This window comes from Pelophylax lessonae (genome assembly GCF_965119305.1).
Source record: "Pelophylax lessonae genome assembly, chromosome: 8".
NCBI lineage: Eukaryota > Metazoa > Chordata > Amphibia > Anura > Ranidae > Pelophylax > Pelophylax lessonae.
In genome coordinates this window covers 139,419,195-139,437,853 of record NC_138775.1, presented here as the reverse complement: position 1 = coordinate 139,437,853, position 18,659 = coordinate 139,419,195, and the positions used below count along the sequence as shown (strand labels likewise).

At 41.2% G+C, this 18,659-nt stretch overlaps 1 protein-coding gene across 1 annotated transcript in view; it reads left to right on the top strand.

The window, feature by feature from the left end:
- The window catches only part of XPNPEP3 (X-prolyl aminopeptidase 3), a 227,886-nt gene that overhangs the window by 127,274 nt on the left and 81,953 nt on the right, over window positions 1–18,659 (top strand). Inside the window, exons 3-5 of the mRNA XM_082264767.1 lie at window positions 4,651–5,061; window positions 7,563–7,765; window positions 13,142–13,204. Of these exons, the coding sequence (XP_082120893.1) occupies window positions 4,651–5,061; window positions 7,563–7,765; window positions 13,142–13,204 (677 nt within the window). The remainder of the gene's footprint in view (window positions 1–4,650; window positions 5,062–7,562; window positions 7,766–13,141; window positions 13,205–18,659) is intronic.

Sequence of the window (18,659 nt, the reverse complement as noted above, 5' to 3'; positions counted from 1 at the left end):
TCTCTGCTAGGTTCTAAGTAATTTACTAACAAAAAATATTGATTTTAAGCAACAAGTGCCAGAATAAAGTTTAGTCTTTAAGCGGTTAAACTGACCTCATTTGCAGACTAAAGTTTATCCCTTTGATCTCTAAAAGAAGGATATAATGTTTCTTTTTATCGCTTTCAGCAGCTAAGATGTTGTTAATTTTTTAATGATTAATCGAGCAGCTCTACTCTGTTACTATACCTAAATTATCTAATTTTGAATAGGTGGTTTATCAAATGCAAATTTTCAGTAAAAAATACACTTTAATGAACTTTACTGCGCACAAACACAACATAATACACAATTAGTTTTGTAAAATATAAAGTATGATGTTATGCCGAGTAAATAGATACCTAACATGTCACACTTTAAAAATGTTTAGTAGGTGCAGTTCTGGACGCATAATTTTACAATAAGCACAACATTTTTTTTATGTTTATTTATCACAACATTCCTTGTGATAGCATGGGCAGTGCTCTCTGGGGTCTACTTGAAAGCCACAGCCTTTATTCCTAATACTGAGTCCATCTTTTTCCTACCTTTGGGCCTTTGTAAAGGAGATATTTGAATGGGAAGAAAAGAAGGCTCCAAATATGTCCTTTTCTGAAGTGAAATCAGAGTCATTTCAGTCATATAGCAGCCCAGACCCCCAAAACGTAGTCACATATCATATACCATGAGTTATGTATGGAACCACCAAATACAGACTATACTTAACCCAATTAGTCCAGCGCGGTCCCTAGTTCAAATCAACCACTTGGGCCTTCGTAGAAGGCATCCTGCTTCCAGAGGACTGCTGGACGCCACTATAAGTATAGCCCCTTATAAGAATGAATAGAGTAAAAGAAGCTGAAGTTAGTTCCGCGCAATGTTAGGGAATGTGCAATATACCATAGTGGCTGCCTCCCCTAAAATCAGCCCCTGAAAAAGGGGAATGTTTTAGTGATAAAAGTGTGTATAATCGGGTATGGCGCTGCTTTGCAATATGAATGTTCCTTATGAAGAGGATGTACATATGTACCATAAAGCGCATGGTGCCCAAATAATATATGTGTGTACTAGTGATAATGAATTCACTAAACATACATAACAGGTAGTGCTTGTAAAAAATTAATATACACAAAAAACTTGCAAAATCAAAGGTGCTCCAACTACTCTTTAAATTAGTGCTTGTTGCTGGTATTCCGCAAACGTGCTCTTGTACCTTACTCACCAGAGAGCTCTCCCCTCTTGGGGGTAGCCAGCATCCACAGCACCCAGTAGCTGAGACAGTAGACCTAAGATCCGCATCCAATGATAATCCTTCACCTTTTCCCTAGTTTTACATGTGGAAACATGAAAAGCAATATTCCATAGTGCAATATTGTATGGCCGCTCCTGATTGTGATGAAACGCGTAGGGTGGAGCTACCAGCGTCATTGCATCTCTTCTAGGTTAGAGTCCATGGAACGCATTGCAACCTGGAATTCCTGTTCTTTCATGCTGTTCAAACTCCTGCTTGTTGTAAGTGTATTGGGATATGTTTGAAATAAAGAAACCATACAATATTGCACTATGGGATATTGCTTTCATGTTTCCACATGTAAAACGAGGGACAATGATATTCATTGAATGTGGATCTTAGGTCTGCAGTCTCAGCTACTGGGTGCTGTTGATGCTGGCTACCCCCAAGAGGGGAGGGCTCTCTGGTGAGTGAGGTACAAGAGGGGGAGCATGTTTGCAGAACACCAGCAACAAGCACTAATTTAACTACTTCTAGACCGGAAGATTTTCCCCCTTAATGACCAGGCCATTTTTTGTGATTCGGCACTGTGTTAGTTTAACTGACAATTGCGTGGTCGTGCAACGTTTTTCCCAAATAAAATTCATGTCCTTTTTTTTCCACAAATAAAGCTTTAATATGGTGGTATTTGATCGTCTCTGTGATTTTTATTTATTGGGCTATAAGCAAAAAAAGAGTGACAATTCTGAAAAAAGCATTTTTCACTTTCTGCTATATAACATTCCCAATAAAAAAATAAAAAAAGTTTAAATTAAAAGTTTTTCATCATTTTAGTTAAATTTGTATTCTGCTACATGTTTTTGGTAAAAAAACAAAAAAAATCCCAATAAGCGTATTTTAATTGGTTTGCGCATAAGTTATCGCGTCTACAAACTAGGGAAAAGATTTATGCCATTTTTATTTATTTATTTATTTTACTAGTAATGGTGGCGATCAGCGATTTTTAGCGCGACTTGGGGGCGGACAGATTGAACCCCTAACTGACTTTTTGACACTTTTGGGTGGACCAGTGACATTACTACAGTAATCAGTGCTAAAAAATATGCACTGTTACTGTACTAATGACACTGTCACGGAAGGGGTTACCCCCGGGGGCGATCAAAGGGTTAAATGTGAGCATAGGGGGTGTTTTCTAACTGTGTGGGGATGGGCTTATGGAATCAAAACAGAGACCTGTGTTTTTAAATAGGAGGAACACAGGAGCTCTGTGTTGATTGCTGAGAGAACAACGGTCTGCTGGGTTTACAACAGCAGACCGCCGTTCTCTCTCCACTGGGAGCAATCGCGGGTGCCCGGCTGCAATCGTGGTCGCCGGCCCCGGGGATCAGCTTCCCCGCTGGCTAATGGGCACGCCCGCCCCCAGGATCGCTCCCGCCGTACAGGTACAGTGATTCACAGGAATCGCGGGACCTGCCGCCGTATATCTGCGGTGGCTGGTCGGCAAGGGGTTAAAGAGTAGTTGGAGCACCTTAAAGAGCACCTGTAACTTTATGAGGTTGTTAACTTTTCAAATGGACTGGGTTTTTGATATATATTTTTAATATATATATTTTACTAATCATCAGTTTTCTATGCATTTGCACAGTTGTGAAGCATTTTGAAAGAGCACCAGTCACTATTTTGTCACGGAAGGACTTATTTTATGTAGCATATTCTGAAGATGTAAAATTGCTGTTTGATTTTGCAAGTTTTTTTGTTTATATACATTTTTTACATGCACTATGCACCTGTTATGTATGTTTAGTGAATTCATTATTTCATTATCACTAGCACACACCTATATTTTTTGAGCACAACGCACTTGATGGTACATATGTACATCCTCTTTATAAGCAACATTAACCGCTTGCCGACCGCCGCAAGTAGATATACTGCGGCGGTCAGCCCCTCGCAGGCAAAGTGACGTATATATACGTCACTAGCCTGTGAGGCTCTGGGGAGCGAACGCACGCCGCCCTCCCGCGCGGTCACGGACCCCCCCCCGCGCGTGTGACCGGCGGACCCGATGTCCGCCGCTCACTCTGCGATCGTCGGGAGAGAGGGAGAAAGGCTTTTACACAAGCTGCCTGTCATTCTCCCCTGTGTAGGAACAGTGATCATACCGTTCTACTATGTAGGACCGTTGATCAGTGTTCCTACAGCTCAAGCCACAGCCAATCACAGTTAGAATCACGCCCCTAGGGACACACACAGCCCCTCCCTCTCAAATAAAGTTAACCCCTTCAGTGCCAGTGTAATTTTACAGTAACAGTGCATATATATAGCACTGATTACTGTAGAAATGTCACTGGTAACCCCAAAAGTGTCAAAAATTTCAGTCAAGGGTCCGATCTGTCCGCCCCAATGTCGCAGTACCGCAAAAAAATCGCAGATCGCCGCCATTACGCGTTAAAAAAAAACAACAAAAATGACAAAAATCTTTCCCTTTGTTAGTAAACGCGATAACTTTTGCGCAAACCAATCAAAATATGCTTTTTGCGATTTTTTTTCACCAAACTTATGTAGCATAATACAAATTGGCTGAAAATGTTAAAACATTTTGATTTTTACTTTTTTTGGGGGGGAATTTCATATAAAAAAATGTGAAAAATATTGTTATTTTTGCAAAATTGACTCTCTTATTTTGTTTATAGCGCGTGATCAAAAAATCGCACAGGTGATCAAATACCACCAAAAGAAAGCTCTGTTTATGGGAAAAAAAGGACGTCAAATTCGTTTAGGTACAGCATCGCACGACCGCGCAATTGTCCGTTAAAGTCACGCAGTGCCGAATCGCAAAATACCCCCTGGTCTTTTAGCAGCCAAATCCTCCGGGGCTTAAGTGGTTAATTTTGCAAAGCAGCACCATACCCAGTTATACACACATTTTATACAATGAATAGGGCCCTGAAGAACATGCACAGGATGAAAAGAACCCTGTGTGGACATTTTGGAAAGAAAGGTTATGCAACTCTGGCAGAACCACTTAGTGTAGAGGTAAGTATTGGGCCAGGTGGGCTCCACTCAAGGGGTTCGAGGCCATACCGTAGGGGGGCAAATTATACAAAGTGGACAGATGTCCTTCAGAATTTACCCAGTAAAGCTATTGCCCATTCAAGTTGGCAGTGCACCATCATAAATTCCTAGTACTTAATTCCAGTTTTCTCTGTAAAGTATTGCAGAAACCCAGCATTTTTACAAGATAATTTTAGTCTGGAGTGCTAGCCATCGTTGTATCTTTTAGGTCGCAAAATATTTTATATATTTATTTTTTGTAATAGGTGAGAACATGAGAAAGCTGTATAAAATTATTTACTAGTACCTGATGCTCACTGATTAGTTTCTGTTTTCTTTCTTTATAGGGGAGGTCACACCTGGACTGACACAAACAGAATATGCCTTACGTCGTCACAAATTGATGGCTCTTATCCAGAAAGAATCTGAAATCCTTGGTGGATTAACAGAGCATGCTGTTATTGTTTTGGCAAACCCAACACTATACATGACAAATGACATTCCCTTTCCATTTCATCAGCACAATGATTTCTCCTACTTGTGTGGGTTTCTAGAGCCAGAGAGTATCCTACTTTTACAAACAAAGCCAGGACATGCACTACCATCTCATACAGCCACACTATATGTGCCACGCAGAGATCCTGGCCGGGAATTATGGGATGGACCTCGATCTGGAGTCGATGGAGCGGTTGCACTGACTGGGGTAGACCAATCTTTCCCATTAGAAGACTTTAAACATGTAGCAACTAAGCTGCTTGGTATGTTGATCCTTTATTTGAAAGGAAATTTACAATGTGTATACCAATAATTAATTTAGATTTTCTTTTTGCTTTCATTTCTAGTTTATGGTGTTCATATATCTCAGTATTTGAATGAAACTATTTTATCCTAAACGATGTAAGTCATTTAAATGAAACTTAACACATACTTTTATGTGCAGTATTATAAATCTTGAAATCTTGAAAAAATATAGTTTGTCAAAAAATATATCATGAAAATGAATAAACTTTTTAACCACTTAAGGACCGCCCGCCGCAGTTATACTGTGGCAGGCAGCCCCTCCTGCGCAAACCGACGTAGGTATACATCGGTCACGCGCCTGCAGCTAGGGGGCGAGTGCGCGCCGCCGATGGCACGCTCCCACCCCAACTCGGCAGCGGGAACTCGGATGCACGGGGCGGGTGGCTCTGATTGCTGCATGACACCCGCGATCCTTCCCCGCTGAGAGAGAAGAACGGTCGGCTGTTGTAAACACAGCTGACCGTTCTTCTCTCTGGAATGATCTGTGACCCTTCTATATAGGATCGCAGGTCTCTGTGATCATTTCACAAGCCCTGCCCCCCCCCCTCCCCCCACAGTTAGAATCACTCCCCTAGGCTCACATTTAACCCCTTGATCACCCACAGTATTAACCCCTTCCCTGCAAGTGTCATTATTACAGTAACAGTGCATATTTTTAGCACTGATTACTGTAGTAATGTCACTTGTCCCCCCAAAAATGTCAATAATGTCAGTTAGGGGTCCGATCTGTCCGCCGCAATGTCGCAGTCCCGCTAAAAAGAGCAGATCACTGCCATTACTAGTAAAAAAATAAAACAATAAAAATGGCATAAATCTTTCCCGTAGTTAGTAGACGCAATAACTTTTGCGCAAACTAATCAAAATACGCTTATTGCGATTTTTTTTTTTTTTTTTATCAAAAATATGTAGCAGAAAACAAATTGGCCCAAAATGTTAAAAAATTTTGTTTTTATATATTTTTTTTTTTATGGGAATGTCTCTTATTTTTTTGTTTATAGCGCAAAAAATAAAAATCGCAGAGGTGATCAAATACCACCAAAAGAAAGGTCTATTTGTGGGGGAAAAAAAGACATCAATTTTATTTGGGTACAGCATCGCATGACCACGCAATTGTCCATTAAATTAACGCAGTGCCGTATCACAAGAAATGGCCTGGTCATTAAGGGGGCAAATCCTTCCGGTCCAGAAGTGGGAAAAATCCTTTATCTCTTAAGGGCCAGTAGCAATCCACATCGATCTTCCCTGATAATAAATCTCTGCACCCAATAATGTGCTCATATAAATACACTCAGTGCCTCCTCAGTGCTCTCAGAACTCTCACTTCCAGAATGGCAACAACTCTCACATACCTGTGAAAGATGTACCTAAGAGAGTTGCTTGTAGTTAAAAGAGAAGTTTGGGAGTTTTTTTTTAATCCTACTTACCTAGGTGAATGCAGCATCAGTCCGATGCTACTTCTGTCCCACGCTGACTCTAATGCTGGTGACTGTGGACTGTGCAGGGGGCAAGATCCGGGTGCCGTTCAAGGCCTGTGGGTTGATCCTGACCATATGGTTGTGACGTCAACCGACAGCGGAGTTCAGCCCGCTGTCTACTGAAAACGGGTCACAGAAGTGCAAAACGATGTGCACTCCTGTGATCCACAGGAGAAGTAAAGCCAAACGATCTTTGGCTGTACTTCTCCTTTAAGCAGTACCTGAGATTGTTTGAATGAAGGTCTTTTGTGAGACTTTTTTTATGACATGGGCAAGACATCTGGGCCGCATGAAAAACAGAGATGTAAAGGGACCACACTTTACATTTCCTGGAATCACTGCTATTTCCACCACAGGGTGGACAGTAGGCCTTGTGGTGTCCAGTCCGAGGCATGGAGAGACCCTGATGGTTGAATGCAGAGTGCGCTGATACCTGCATGCTATATTATATTTTGGAGCAAGATGTCCTCTATCTCTTTCAGTACCTGAATACAGAGTGTAAACCAGTGACCTGGGGGTCCCCAAGGAATTCTCTCAATTTGCAGGGATTTCCCCTTACTTCCTGTTTGCTATGAGACACAAAGTGAGGGGAAATCTCCGCAATAGGACACAGATGGCGAAATAAAATCTGACAGGGGTTATAACCCCCGCTTACTCTATCTAAAATGAAAAATTGCCTAAAGTACTACTTTAATGCTAATGCATTACCCATAGTTTTGTGTAATTTGAATAGGCTGTTAAAGCAGCTTATCAGACAAAAACATATCTGCACCTTTTCTTCTGACACAGCACACCACATTCCACAACACATGGTTGTGCATTACCGTACATTACAGTGCACTGCAACACAGGTGCTTGCCTTAGTTTGTTGGGGTGCTGTTGAAAATAAATAATGCATGGTGAATTGTCAAGTGTTGTCGTAATCTAGCTGCAAGGGACATTATGGACAATCCTTTTCTAAATGATTTTTCATTTTTTTTCAGATGAAGGAGTGACACTGTGGTATGACTTTGTTAGATCATCTAATTCATCCTCCTATTCAAGCTTTCTGCAACCATTAATAGCATCAAAGGCAAAGTGCAAGAATAGGATTAAGTCCCCGCAGCGTCTCATTCAGCAATTGCGGTTAGTTAAGTCTCAAGCTGAAGTGGAACTTATGAAGAAATCAGGCCAAATCACGTCACAAGTAAGGAACCCTAATTCATTTTGTGATACTTGGCTCGTTTGTAACCATTCTGATATGAAAATTCACAAGACAGCCTCAAGGTCAATGTGTGACAGATGGTACAGATCACAGTGAAACTTCAGTTGGGTCCTTAATATCCAAAAGTCATCCCTGGAACAATAGAACACCTAGAAAATCTTTTTCTCATCCAGGACACAGCCTTGGCATGCATCTTCCTTCCTCAGAAAAACTTTGGACCCTTTGGTCCAAGGTGTGGAAATTGCATTCCTTATGCCAAGTTTCTTTCAAAGATGTTGCATCTCAACATCCTAAAAGCATGAGGAAAGCAGTCTAAGTTAGCCTTAGATTAGGGGCTAGCCAGCCCTGTCCTGGAGTTGGTGTGGAAGGTGCTAATAACATCAGCCTGTCCGACTACAGAGGTGTCTTGAAATGCCTGTCAGTTCAGGAGATGTGGTCACCAGAGGAGGCAACATCCGCTAACTCAGAGCAATTCAACCCACCCTTCAGCACTGGATCTCTTGACTCCAGGGGTTGCCAGTGTGGGAGCAATTCCACAATACCACAGTGGTGGCGTTCATAAATAAAGAAGGCAGATACAGGAATTTCTTCAAAAAAGCAGAGGCAATTCTGACTTCGGCAGAACATCATGTTCTGGACCTGTTTGTGGTGCATATTCCAGGAGTGGAAAATTGGCAAGGTGACTCCTTCAGCCACCTATCAGAAAAATTTTGAGTAGTGGTCTCTCTACCCAGAGGTGTTTCTCTGCACTTTTAGGTGGGGGTATACCAGGCATAGACTCAAAAAAAAACTGGATAAGTTTGTGTCCTGGCCCAAGAAACCTTGGGCCATCGGGGTGGGTGACCTAGTCACTTCATGGAATCAGTTCAACCTGTTTTACAGTATGCATTCCCCTCTCTCACGTTCCTGCCTCGCCTGCTTTGGAGAATAGAAAGAGAAGGCATACTAGTGACTCTTATTGCACTGTATTGGCCCAGGAGAGTGCGGTACACTGATAGTCAGACTCCTAGCAAACTGTCTAAGCACTTTAGAAGCTGACAGAATCAAAGAAGATGTTTCCTATACATGCACAAATTTATGTGCACTAAAAGAGGATTGTCTTAATCCTGAAAGGATGTTCATTACTCTTAGGCGTTTTGCTTAAAGTTATCAATTGGATTTTTAAGAAACAAAAATGGCTGTTCCAGTAGTAGTCCCTGCCATTTCAGTCCTCAATAAACACCTTACATTTCCTATTGAAGATGCTGCCTTATTTTAAAAATTCTGTTGCATTGTGAAGCCCTCATAAAGGCTGCACTTGCAGTTCCAGCCCTGGTTATCCATTCACACCTTCTCCAGGTTTTACCAGGTGTAAGTCCAGGCCTTGGCATCTGTGAGCTTTGGTTGCAAGGTGCTTTAAGCTGTCCCCTGACTATTTTTTGGGTTGTCTAACCATTGTTTATCTTGGGCCTGTTGGTAGTTCTGTTGCTGTGTGGTTATCCACTCCTCAGTTTATAGCTTAGGGATGTCCCACAGAAAATAAAGGGACTTTTGACTTAAAGTTTACTTCCTGTAAATTCCTTATCTTGAAGTACAGTACAGGATACGGGACCCTCCCCTCTGTTTCCTGTGGTCACTTCTTATTAGTTATTAAAAAGCTGGAGTCTCCTGGGGTGGATGGGATTGTATAAGGGTGCACTAGGAGCGTCTGTAGCAAAGTTTTTCCCTAGTGTCCAGTCACTTGAAGGTAGCCAGCATGTAACCTATGGTCTATGAATACAAGCCACATGTCCTGCTGTACTCCAAGATAAGGAATTTACAAGCAAGTCAAAAATTCCCTCATGTATCCCTCAATGTACCCAGTCCTCCCAACCACCACCACCCCCACCTTTTTCCAATCGGCTATGTAGCATCTTCAGTGCAGCAAAACCGCTTGTCAAAATCTTCTTTGCTGGGCCAACCATACATTAATCTTATTAAGAGCTTGGATTCTTATTTAGGACTAACTCTCCATAGAACTGACTGAGAGTGCAGAGCCTGACACAGTATATTCTTACATAGTTACATAGTTAGTGAGGTTGAAAAAAGACATCAGTCCATCCAGTTCAACCTATGGTGTGTGTGTGTGTTTGCTTTTAACCGTACATTGTATACCCCTGTATGTTGTGGTATTTAAGGTGTCCATCTAATAGTTTTTGAAACTATCAATGCTCCCTGCTGATACGACTGCTTGTGGAAGAGAATTCCACATCCTTACCGCTCTTACAGTGAAGAACCCCTTACGCACTTTAAGGTTAAACCGCCTTTCCTCAAGTTTTAGTGAGTGGCCACGTGTCTTATTGTATCTCCTTTCTCTGAATAGTTTGTTCCTTATGCTAGGGTCGCCAGTACAGTATTTGTACATTGATATCATATCCCCCCTCAATCGTCTCTTCTCCAGAGAGAATAGGTTCAGTGCTTGTAGTCTTTCCTCATAGCTGATGTCCTCCATTCCCCGAATTATTTTTGTTGCCCTTCTCTGGACTTTCTCCAGTTCCAGCACATCCTTCCTGAGGACCGGTGCCCAGAACTGGACAGCATACTCCAGATGTGGCCGGACCAGAGTCTTGTAGAGTGGAACAATAATCTCTTTATTTCTGGAGTGAATCCCCTTTTTTATACAACCCAGTATTCTGTTGGCTTTGCTTGCGGCGGCTTGGCATTGCATGCCACTGCCAAGCCTGTTGTCTACCAGTACCCCCAGGTCCCTTTCCATCCTAGACTCACCCAGAGGTTCCCCCCCTAGTGAGTAGCTTGCTTTCTGGTTTCTGGCCCCCAAGTGCATTGCTTTACATTTTTCAACATTAAATCTCATCTGCCATGTAGTTGCCCACCCCGTTATTTTGTTCAGGTCTGCTTGCAAGATTTCCACATCCTGCATAGAAGATATTGGCACGCCTAATTTAGTATCATCTGCAAATACTGAGATTGTACTAGATATCCCCTCCTCTAGATCATTTATGAATAAATTAAACAGGATTGGTCCCAGGACAGAACCCTGGGGGACCCCACTTTCCACACCCGCCCAATCCGAGTACTCCCCATTAATCACCACCCTCTGTACTCTCCCCTGGAGCCAGTTCTCTATCCAGGTACTCACCTTATGGTCCATACCTACCTTCCTTAGTTTGTACAGTAAGCGTTTGTGGGGAACGGTGTCAAAGGCCTTTGCAAAGTCCAGATACACCACATCCACAGGCTTACCTTTATCTAAGTGGCAGCTCACTTCATCGTAGAAGGTTAATAGATTGGTTTGGCACGAACGATTTTTCATGAATCCATGCTGATTACTACTTATAATACCGTTTTCATTACTAAAGTCTTGTATGTGGTCTCTTATCATCCCCTCCAAAATTTAGCAGACTACTGATGTTAGGCTGACCGGCCTATAGTTACCCAGGATATACCTTTTTAAATATTGGTACCACGTTGGCTTTTTTCCTATCAGCTGGCACCATACCCGTCTGTAAACTATCCTTAAAGATCAAGAATAATGGTCTGGCAATCACCTGGCTGAGCTCATTAAGAACCCTTGGGTGCAAGCCATCCGGTCCCGGGGATTTATTTATGTTAAGTTTCTCTAGTTTAGCTCTAAGTCTATCCTCTGTTAGCCATGGTGGCACTTCCTGAGGTGTATTATTTAGTTCGGCCTTACAAGCTGGGTTCGTGTAGCCCCCCGATTCCTTTGTGAAGACTGAAGAAAAGAAATTATTTAACACTTCCGCCTTTTCTCTGTCCTCTGTGGCCATTTTTCCTTTATCATCTTTTATGGGGCCAATGTGCTCTGGCCTCGCTTTCCTACTGTTTATATACTTAAAGAACTTCTTGGGGTTCTTTTTACTCTCCTCCGCTATATGTCTCTCGTGTTCTATTTTAGCCGCCCTGATTTCGTCTTTACATTTCTTATTACACTCTTTGTAGTGCTTAAATGCTGCCAATGACCCCTCAGTCTTGTATTTTTTGAAGGCCTTTTCTTTAGCTCGAATATGCATTTTTATGTTGGAGTTTAGCCACCCAGGGTTTAGTTTTGCTCTTTTAAATTTATTTCCCTGTGGAATGCACTGGCCCACCCCCTTGTTAAGTATGCTCTTGAAGCACTCCCATTTTTCCTCCGTGTTCTTTGTTCCCAGGGTTCTATCCCATTTGATATTTTCTAGCAGCGAGCGCAGTTTAGGGAAATTGGCTCTTTTGAAATTCAGTGTCCTTATATTACCCTTGTGTTTCCTATTACTGTAATTAATATTGAAATCAATTGACCTATGGTCACTGTTCCCTAAGTTGTCCCGTATTTCTATATCCGTGAGCAGGTCTGTATTGTTGGTAATCAGTAGGTCAAGTACCGCATTGTTTCTTGTCGGTGCATTCACCATCTGACCCATGAAATTGTCCTGCAAAACATTTAGGAACTGCCGAGCCTTGGCTGAATGCGTGGTTCCTTCTGCCCAGTCTATATCAGGATAATTAAAGTCCCCCATTATAATGACATTTCCCATCCTTGCTGCCAATCCTATCTGTAACATGAGGTCCGCCTCACCCTCCTCCCTCTGGTTGGGGGGCCTATAGCATACGCCCAATATTACCTTCCCCACCGTGCCTTTCCTTTGAAACTCTACCCATAGGGATTCTGCCTCGTCCATAGCTCCATTATTAATATCATCCCTCATATTTACCTGTATACTGTTCTTAATATACAAACATACCCCTCCCCCTTTTTTACCTTCTCTATCTCTGCGATAAAGGGAATACCCCTGAATGGTCGCCATCCAGTCATGAGAGCTGTCAAACCAAGTCTCAGTTATCCCCACAAAATCTAAGTCCTCCTCAAACATCAGCAGCTCCAGCTCTCCCATCTTGTTGGCCAGGCTTCTGGCATTGGTATACAAGCCTTGTAATTTTGATTGGTTACATTTATCCTCATTTGATGTTTTTAGGCTGCTCTCTTGATTTTTCCCCGTACCCACCCTGGGTTTAGGAGCTCCGAACACCCTACCGCTAATGCCCCCATTTCTGCCCTCTGAAACTTGCTTTCCACTGGCTAATTCTACATCTGTACCCTCCCCCCCCATTCCCTAGTTTAAAAGCCCCTCTAACTTTTTGGCCATCCAGTGTTTCTGAAAAGCAACACTGCTGAAATCTAACTGGATTTAACACAAATGTGTATAATCCTGTGAAGAGGTGTGGCTACACTCTAACTGTATCAAAGTTGCATTACACTGAGTTTTTAAAAGAGTTTTTTTGTTTTTATTTAAAAAGAAAGAAGCTTTTTTTTATACATATATGAATAAAGTAGCTGTAATTTTAAACGTGTTTCTCTTACATTATTTATTTGTATCATTCTAGGCTTTCATAGAAACTATGTATTGCAGTAAGGCTCCTATTCAAGAAGCTTTCATATATGCCAAGGTGAGAATTGAAATGTCCTCAAGACTTTTTAATATAGTGATTTAAAGTGATTGTAAAGGTAAACATCTTTTGAAAATAACAAACATGTTATGCCTACCTGCTCTGTGCAATGGTTTTGCACAGAACAACCCTGATCCTCCTCTTGTTGAGTCAACTGCCGATACTCCCAGATCCTCCCCCCTGCTGAATGCTGCAAAAGCAAGCTGCTTGCTATGGGTTCACTCATGCAGGCTCACTCCCAAGCCATGTTCTGTGTGTTGACACACACAGTGTGGTTCGCCCCGCCTCTCCCTCCTCACTGGCTGTAACTGACAGCAGCAGGTGCCAATGGCTGGTGTCTGAACCAGTGAGGATTGAGTGAGAGACCAGTAATTCTGCTCTCATGCAGAGGGCTGAATCTACATCAGCTCAGGTAAGTATACGGGGCAGGGATGGATGCTGTACAGAAAAGGTTTTTTGCCTAATGCAGAGAATGCATTAGGGTAAAAAAAAAAAAGACCTTCTGCCCTTAGAACCACTTTAAAGGTATTTTTTTACACTTTGTTATAGCAGACGTCTATAGGTATATAAAGAATATGTACCATCCTTTTTAAGAAATGGGCAGTCCCTACGATCGATCCAGCTATATCACTCCTGTAAAAAACACTGACTCTTGCTACTAAGGATGCCCCAGTGGTTAGCAATCCCGCTAACTCTACAATGCACAACAGTAAAACACATTTTAATGTCTGAACTTTGGCATGTGCTAATAAAACTGTACATATCACTACTACTTAGTTTATTAAGGTAAATTATACCTTTTTGTTTTTTCAAAATAAATTGGGCCTTTATTTGGTGGTAAATGTTAATGGGTATTGTAGTCCTATAGTAGAGGGATGAGGATTGGTATTCAATAATTGAGTAATTGATAAATAACTTGAATTATTCCCGCAGCAATTTGGTTCATCCAGAGAAATGCATTTATTTAGACTTCAGAACAGCCAACAGGGGTACAGACAAGGTAGATGACAGGATACTTGGAATATTCATGCAACATTTAGAGAACCCAGTTTCTCCTGTCATAGCAAGCATAGAGACACTACAATCCAGCATATGTCCAGTCTATAATATGCACCTAGGTAGTTTTCCATGCATGCAATGTGTGTTATAATCTAGACCTGTGCTTTCATCTTGATGAAGAACGAATGTGTGAATGTGACATTTACAGTGCCTTGAATATAGTATTCATACCCCTTGAAATTTTCCACATTTTGTCATGCTACAACTAAAAACGTAAATTTATTTTATTGGGATTTTATGTGATAGACAAACAAAAAGTGGCATATGATTGGGAAGTGGAAGGAAAATGGTAAATGGTTTTCAAAATGTTTTACAAATAAATATATAAAAAGTGTAGCGTGCATTTGTATTCAGCCAATACTTTGTAGAACCACCTTTTGCTGCAAGTCATTTTGGGTATGTCTCTACCAGCTTTGCACATCTAGAGAGTGACATTATTGATCATTCTTCTTTGGAAAATAGCTCAAGTTTATCAGATTGGATAGAGAGCATCTTTGAACAGCAATTTTTAAGTCTTGTCTTGGATTCATGTCTGGACTTTGACTGGGCCATTCTAAAACATGAATATGTTTTGATCTAAACTATTCCATTGTAGCTCTGGCTGTATGTCTAGGGTTGTTGTCCTGCTGGAAGGAGAACCTCCATACCAGTCTCAAGTCTTTTGCAGACTCTTACAGGTTTTGTTCTAAGATTGCCCTGTATTTGACTCCATCGATCTTCCTAACAACTCTGACCAGCTTCCTTGTCCCTGCTGAAGAAAAGCATCCCCATAACATGATGCTGCCACCACTGTGTATCACAGTGGGGATAGTGTGTTCAGGATGATGTGCAGTGTTTGTTTCCTGCCACATATAGCATTTTGCTTTTAGGCCAAAAAGTTCGATTTTGGTCTCACCTGACAAGAGCACCTTCTTCCACATGTTGTGTCCCCCACATAGCTTCTTGCAAACTACAAATGGGACTTCTCATGGCTTTCGTTCCTGGCTTTCTTCTTGCCACTCTTTTTCAAAAGGCCAGATATGTGGAGTGCACGACTAATAGTTGTCCTATGGACAGATTCTCCCACCTAAGCTGTGGATCTCTGCAGCTCCTCCAGAGTTACCACGGGCCTCTTGGCTTCTTCTCTAAATAATGCTATCTTTGCCCGGCCTGTCAGTTTAGGTGGATGGCCATGTCTTGTTAGGTTTGCGTTTGGGCCATACTCGTTCCATTTTTGGATGATGAATTGAACAGTGCTCTGTGAAATGTTTAAACCTTTGGATATTTTGTATAACCTAACCCTGCTTTACACTTCTACATAACTTTATCTCTGACCTGTCTGGTGTGTTCCTTGGCCTTCATGATGCTGTTTGTTCACTAAGGCCGCTTTCACTCATACGGTCCGTTCAGTTCATCAGTTCAGTGTCAAAATGTATCCATTTTTCATCCGATTTTCATCCATATTTCATCCGTTTTTCATCCGTTTTTATCTAAGGTTCTAAGGTTCTCTAACAAACCTCTGAGGGCTTCACACACAGCTGTTTTTATACTGAAATTAAATTACACACAGATGGACTCTATTTACTAATTAGGTGACTTCTGAAGACAATTAGTTCCACTAGATTTTAGTTAGAGGTATCAGAGTAAAGGGGCCGAATACAAATGCACGCCACACTTTTCCGATATATATTTGTAAAAAATTTTGAAAATCATTTATCATTTTCCTTCCACTTCACAATTATTTGCCACTTTGTGTTTATTACATAAAATCCCAAGAAAATACATTTACATTTTTGGTTGTAACATGACAAAATGTGAACAAATTCAAGGGGTCTGAATCCTTTTTTAAGGCACTGTGTGTGTGTCTATATATATATATATATATATATATATATATATACATACATACACGGTATATAGAATACCCTACATAAACCGGCCAACAGAAATCTCCTGATTTTTTTTTCTTATTATTATCAAAAAAAAAAACTGAACTAAAATAGTAAAAAGAAAAATTTCTTGCTATTACCATGACCCATTGTGGGATCAAGTAACAATAGTGCAAATTTTGCTTACTTTTTTATTTATTTTTTATCCCACCCAAACGCACTGACAGAAACACTGGCACTTAATGCAAAACCTATTTTTTTTTTTTTTTTTTTTGTACTACCTAAAACACTGATCCCGATCAAGCCAAAATCTAGCTATTTTATATTTATTTATTTATTTAAACGCACACCTTTTTTTTTTTTTTAATTGACATTGTTCTCTTCAGGCTAAGGCTGCTTTCACACTAATCCTTTGAAAAAAAAAACATCAAAACGCATATGCACGTTTGCAGTATTCGTGCATTTTCTGAGTGCCCTAACCCAGCATGCATCTGTAAAACATGCACTGCGTTGCTCAACATTTTTGCCACACTTTCTATTTATTTAATTGGGGAACTGTGTTTTGAAAACTGCACCAAATATGCAACATGCAGGACTTTTTAAAATGCACCGCATTGGTGTGAATAGAAAGGGATTGCTTTTTATCACTGCAAAAACACATCAGTGTGAAAGTAGCCTAAGAAAGAAAGATACAGTGTAGGTTTTTCTCCATTCAGAAGCAGAAAGAAAGTACAGGGGTGCGTTTTACTGAGTGATTACTGTGATAGCCAGTTACAGTTTATCACAGCTCCTGGTCTTGTTATTACTAGACGAGGAGCTGTTGGTTACAGCTCAGTGTCTGTGCTGGAACATGCTATCAAGCTTGCTTCCAGCACAAATACTGGTGTGCATATATGTGGCACCTCAGAAGAACGCCCACCTCTGGGAAATGTGTGAGATCAAAGTAAACGGGTTAAAGCGGTTGTAAACCCAAAAATGAAGAAAAAAAAACCTGCAAGACAAAGCCATAATGAGCTAGTATGCATCGCATACTAGCTCATTATGTATAACTTACCTTAGAACGAAGCCCCGACACGGACCCCGGGACATCGCTGCGGGCGCCGCCATGATCCCTCGGCGTCTCTTCCGGGTTCTGCGGCTCCGGCGCTGTGATTGGCCGGAGCCGCGATGACGTCACTCCCGCGCATGCGCGCGGGAGTGATTTTCCGGCAAGCTGCTGGCTAGGAAAACTGAAGGTCCCCCCGGACCTTCAGAGCGCATGCGCCGCTCGCGTGAGCGGCTGCATGCACTGCAAATATCTCCTAAACCGTGCCGGTTTAGGAGATATTAATTATACCTACAGGTAAGCCTTATTGTAGGCTTACCTGTAGGTAAAAGTGTCAAAAAGCGGGATACTACCGCTTTAACAAACGCCTAGGGACCCTTTCCAAATGCCTCATTTTCGATAGCAGGTTCTGCTATGCAACGTACAATAACAATATTAACAAGTCAATCAATCAAGCAATGTTTAACCCAAGTATTTATAATTCATAGAGCATACAGGACTCCAGCTAAATTGTATCAATGGTGTAGGCGAGATACATCAGAATACCCGAAGTGTTCAAGATCACCTGCAGACTTTTTACATATGCTATGAAAATGCCCCAAATTGTTTAGGTACTGGCAAAACCTGGTAGATACTATTATTTGTGCATACCAAACTCCTATACAATTAGACCCCAAGGTATGTCTATTGGGTTATTTGAAAAAATAAATATATGCACCAGCAGTTAGAACACCTATTAATAGAATGCTATTTATAGCACGAAAAATGATTACTTTAAAGTGGATATCCTCTGGAACTCCCACACATGAGGAATGGCGGACACATGTTAATGATGTTCTATTAAAAGAATGGCAATTGTAACAGAACAGGGGACTATTAAATAAATTCCAAAAAATGTGGGAACCATGGTTGGTGGCGCCTGGCCTAGTCCCTTTCATCCTAATATCTGATGGAACTTGGAGCTGGATAGATCTTTTACTAGATACAGAGTGGTCAAGGAATGATAATTTGGGGAGGAACATAAGACAATATAAGTATAAGCATGTGTACTATCTGCGATAACAGAGGGTAGCAAGCTGCTTTATATGAAGCAGCTTTAAAAGGAGCTTTAAGGAAGCAGATAAAAGAAAGAAAAAGGAAAAGTGGTCTGGTGAACAAGTCAATCTGCGGGAAATTAGCAGAATGGACTAAAATATGTCTAAGGAACCAGCTGCTATGCTTACTGACCATTCAGTTATGCAGCTCTTATAGCTTATGCCTGTGAAGGCTTAGTGGATATCATCTGTCCTTCTTCCCAAATACGTTTCTTTTTGTTTTAAATTTTTTATTGACAGGATTGCAGCAGATAACAAAAAAATATTGACTTCAGACATCTAAATAAGTTTGTCTGTTAATATGTGGAGAACATTTGGGCTAAAATGCTTGTCAAGCGGAACAGTAATGCAAAAAAAAAGCTTGCGATGCATGACTTTTGATGGAGATT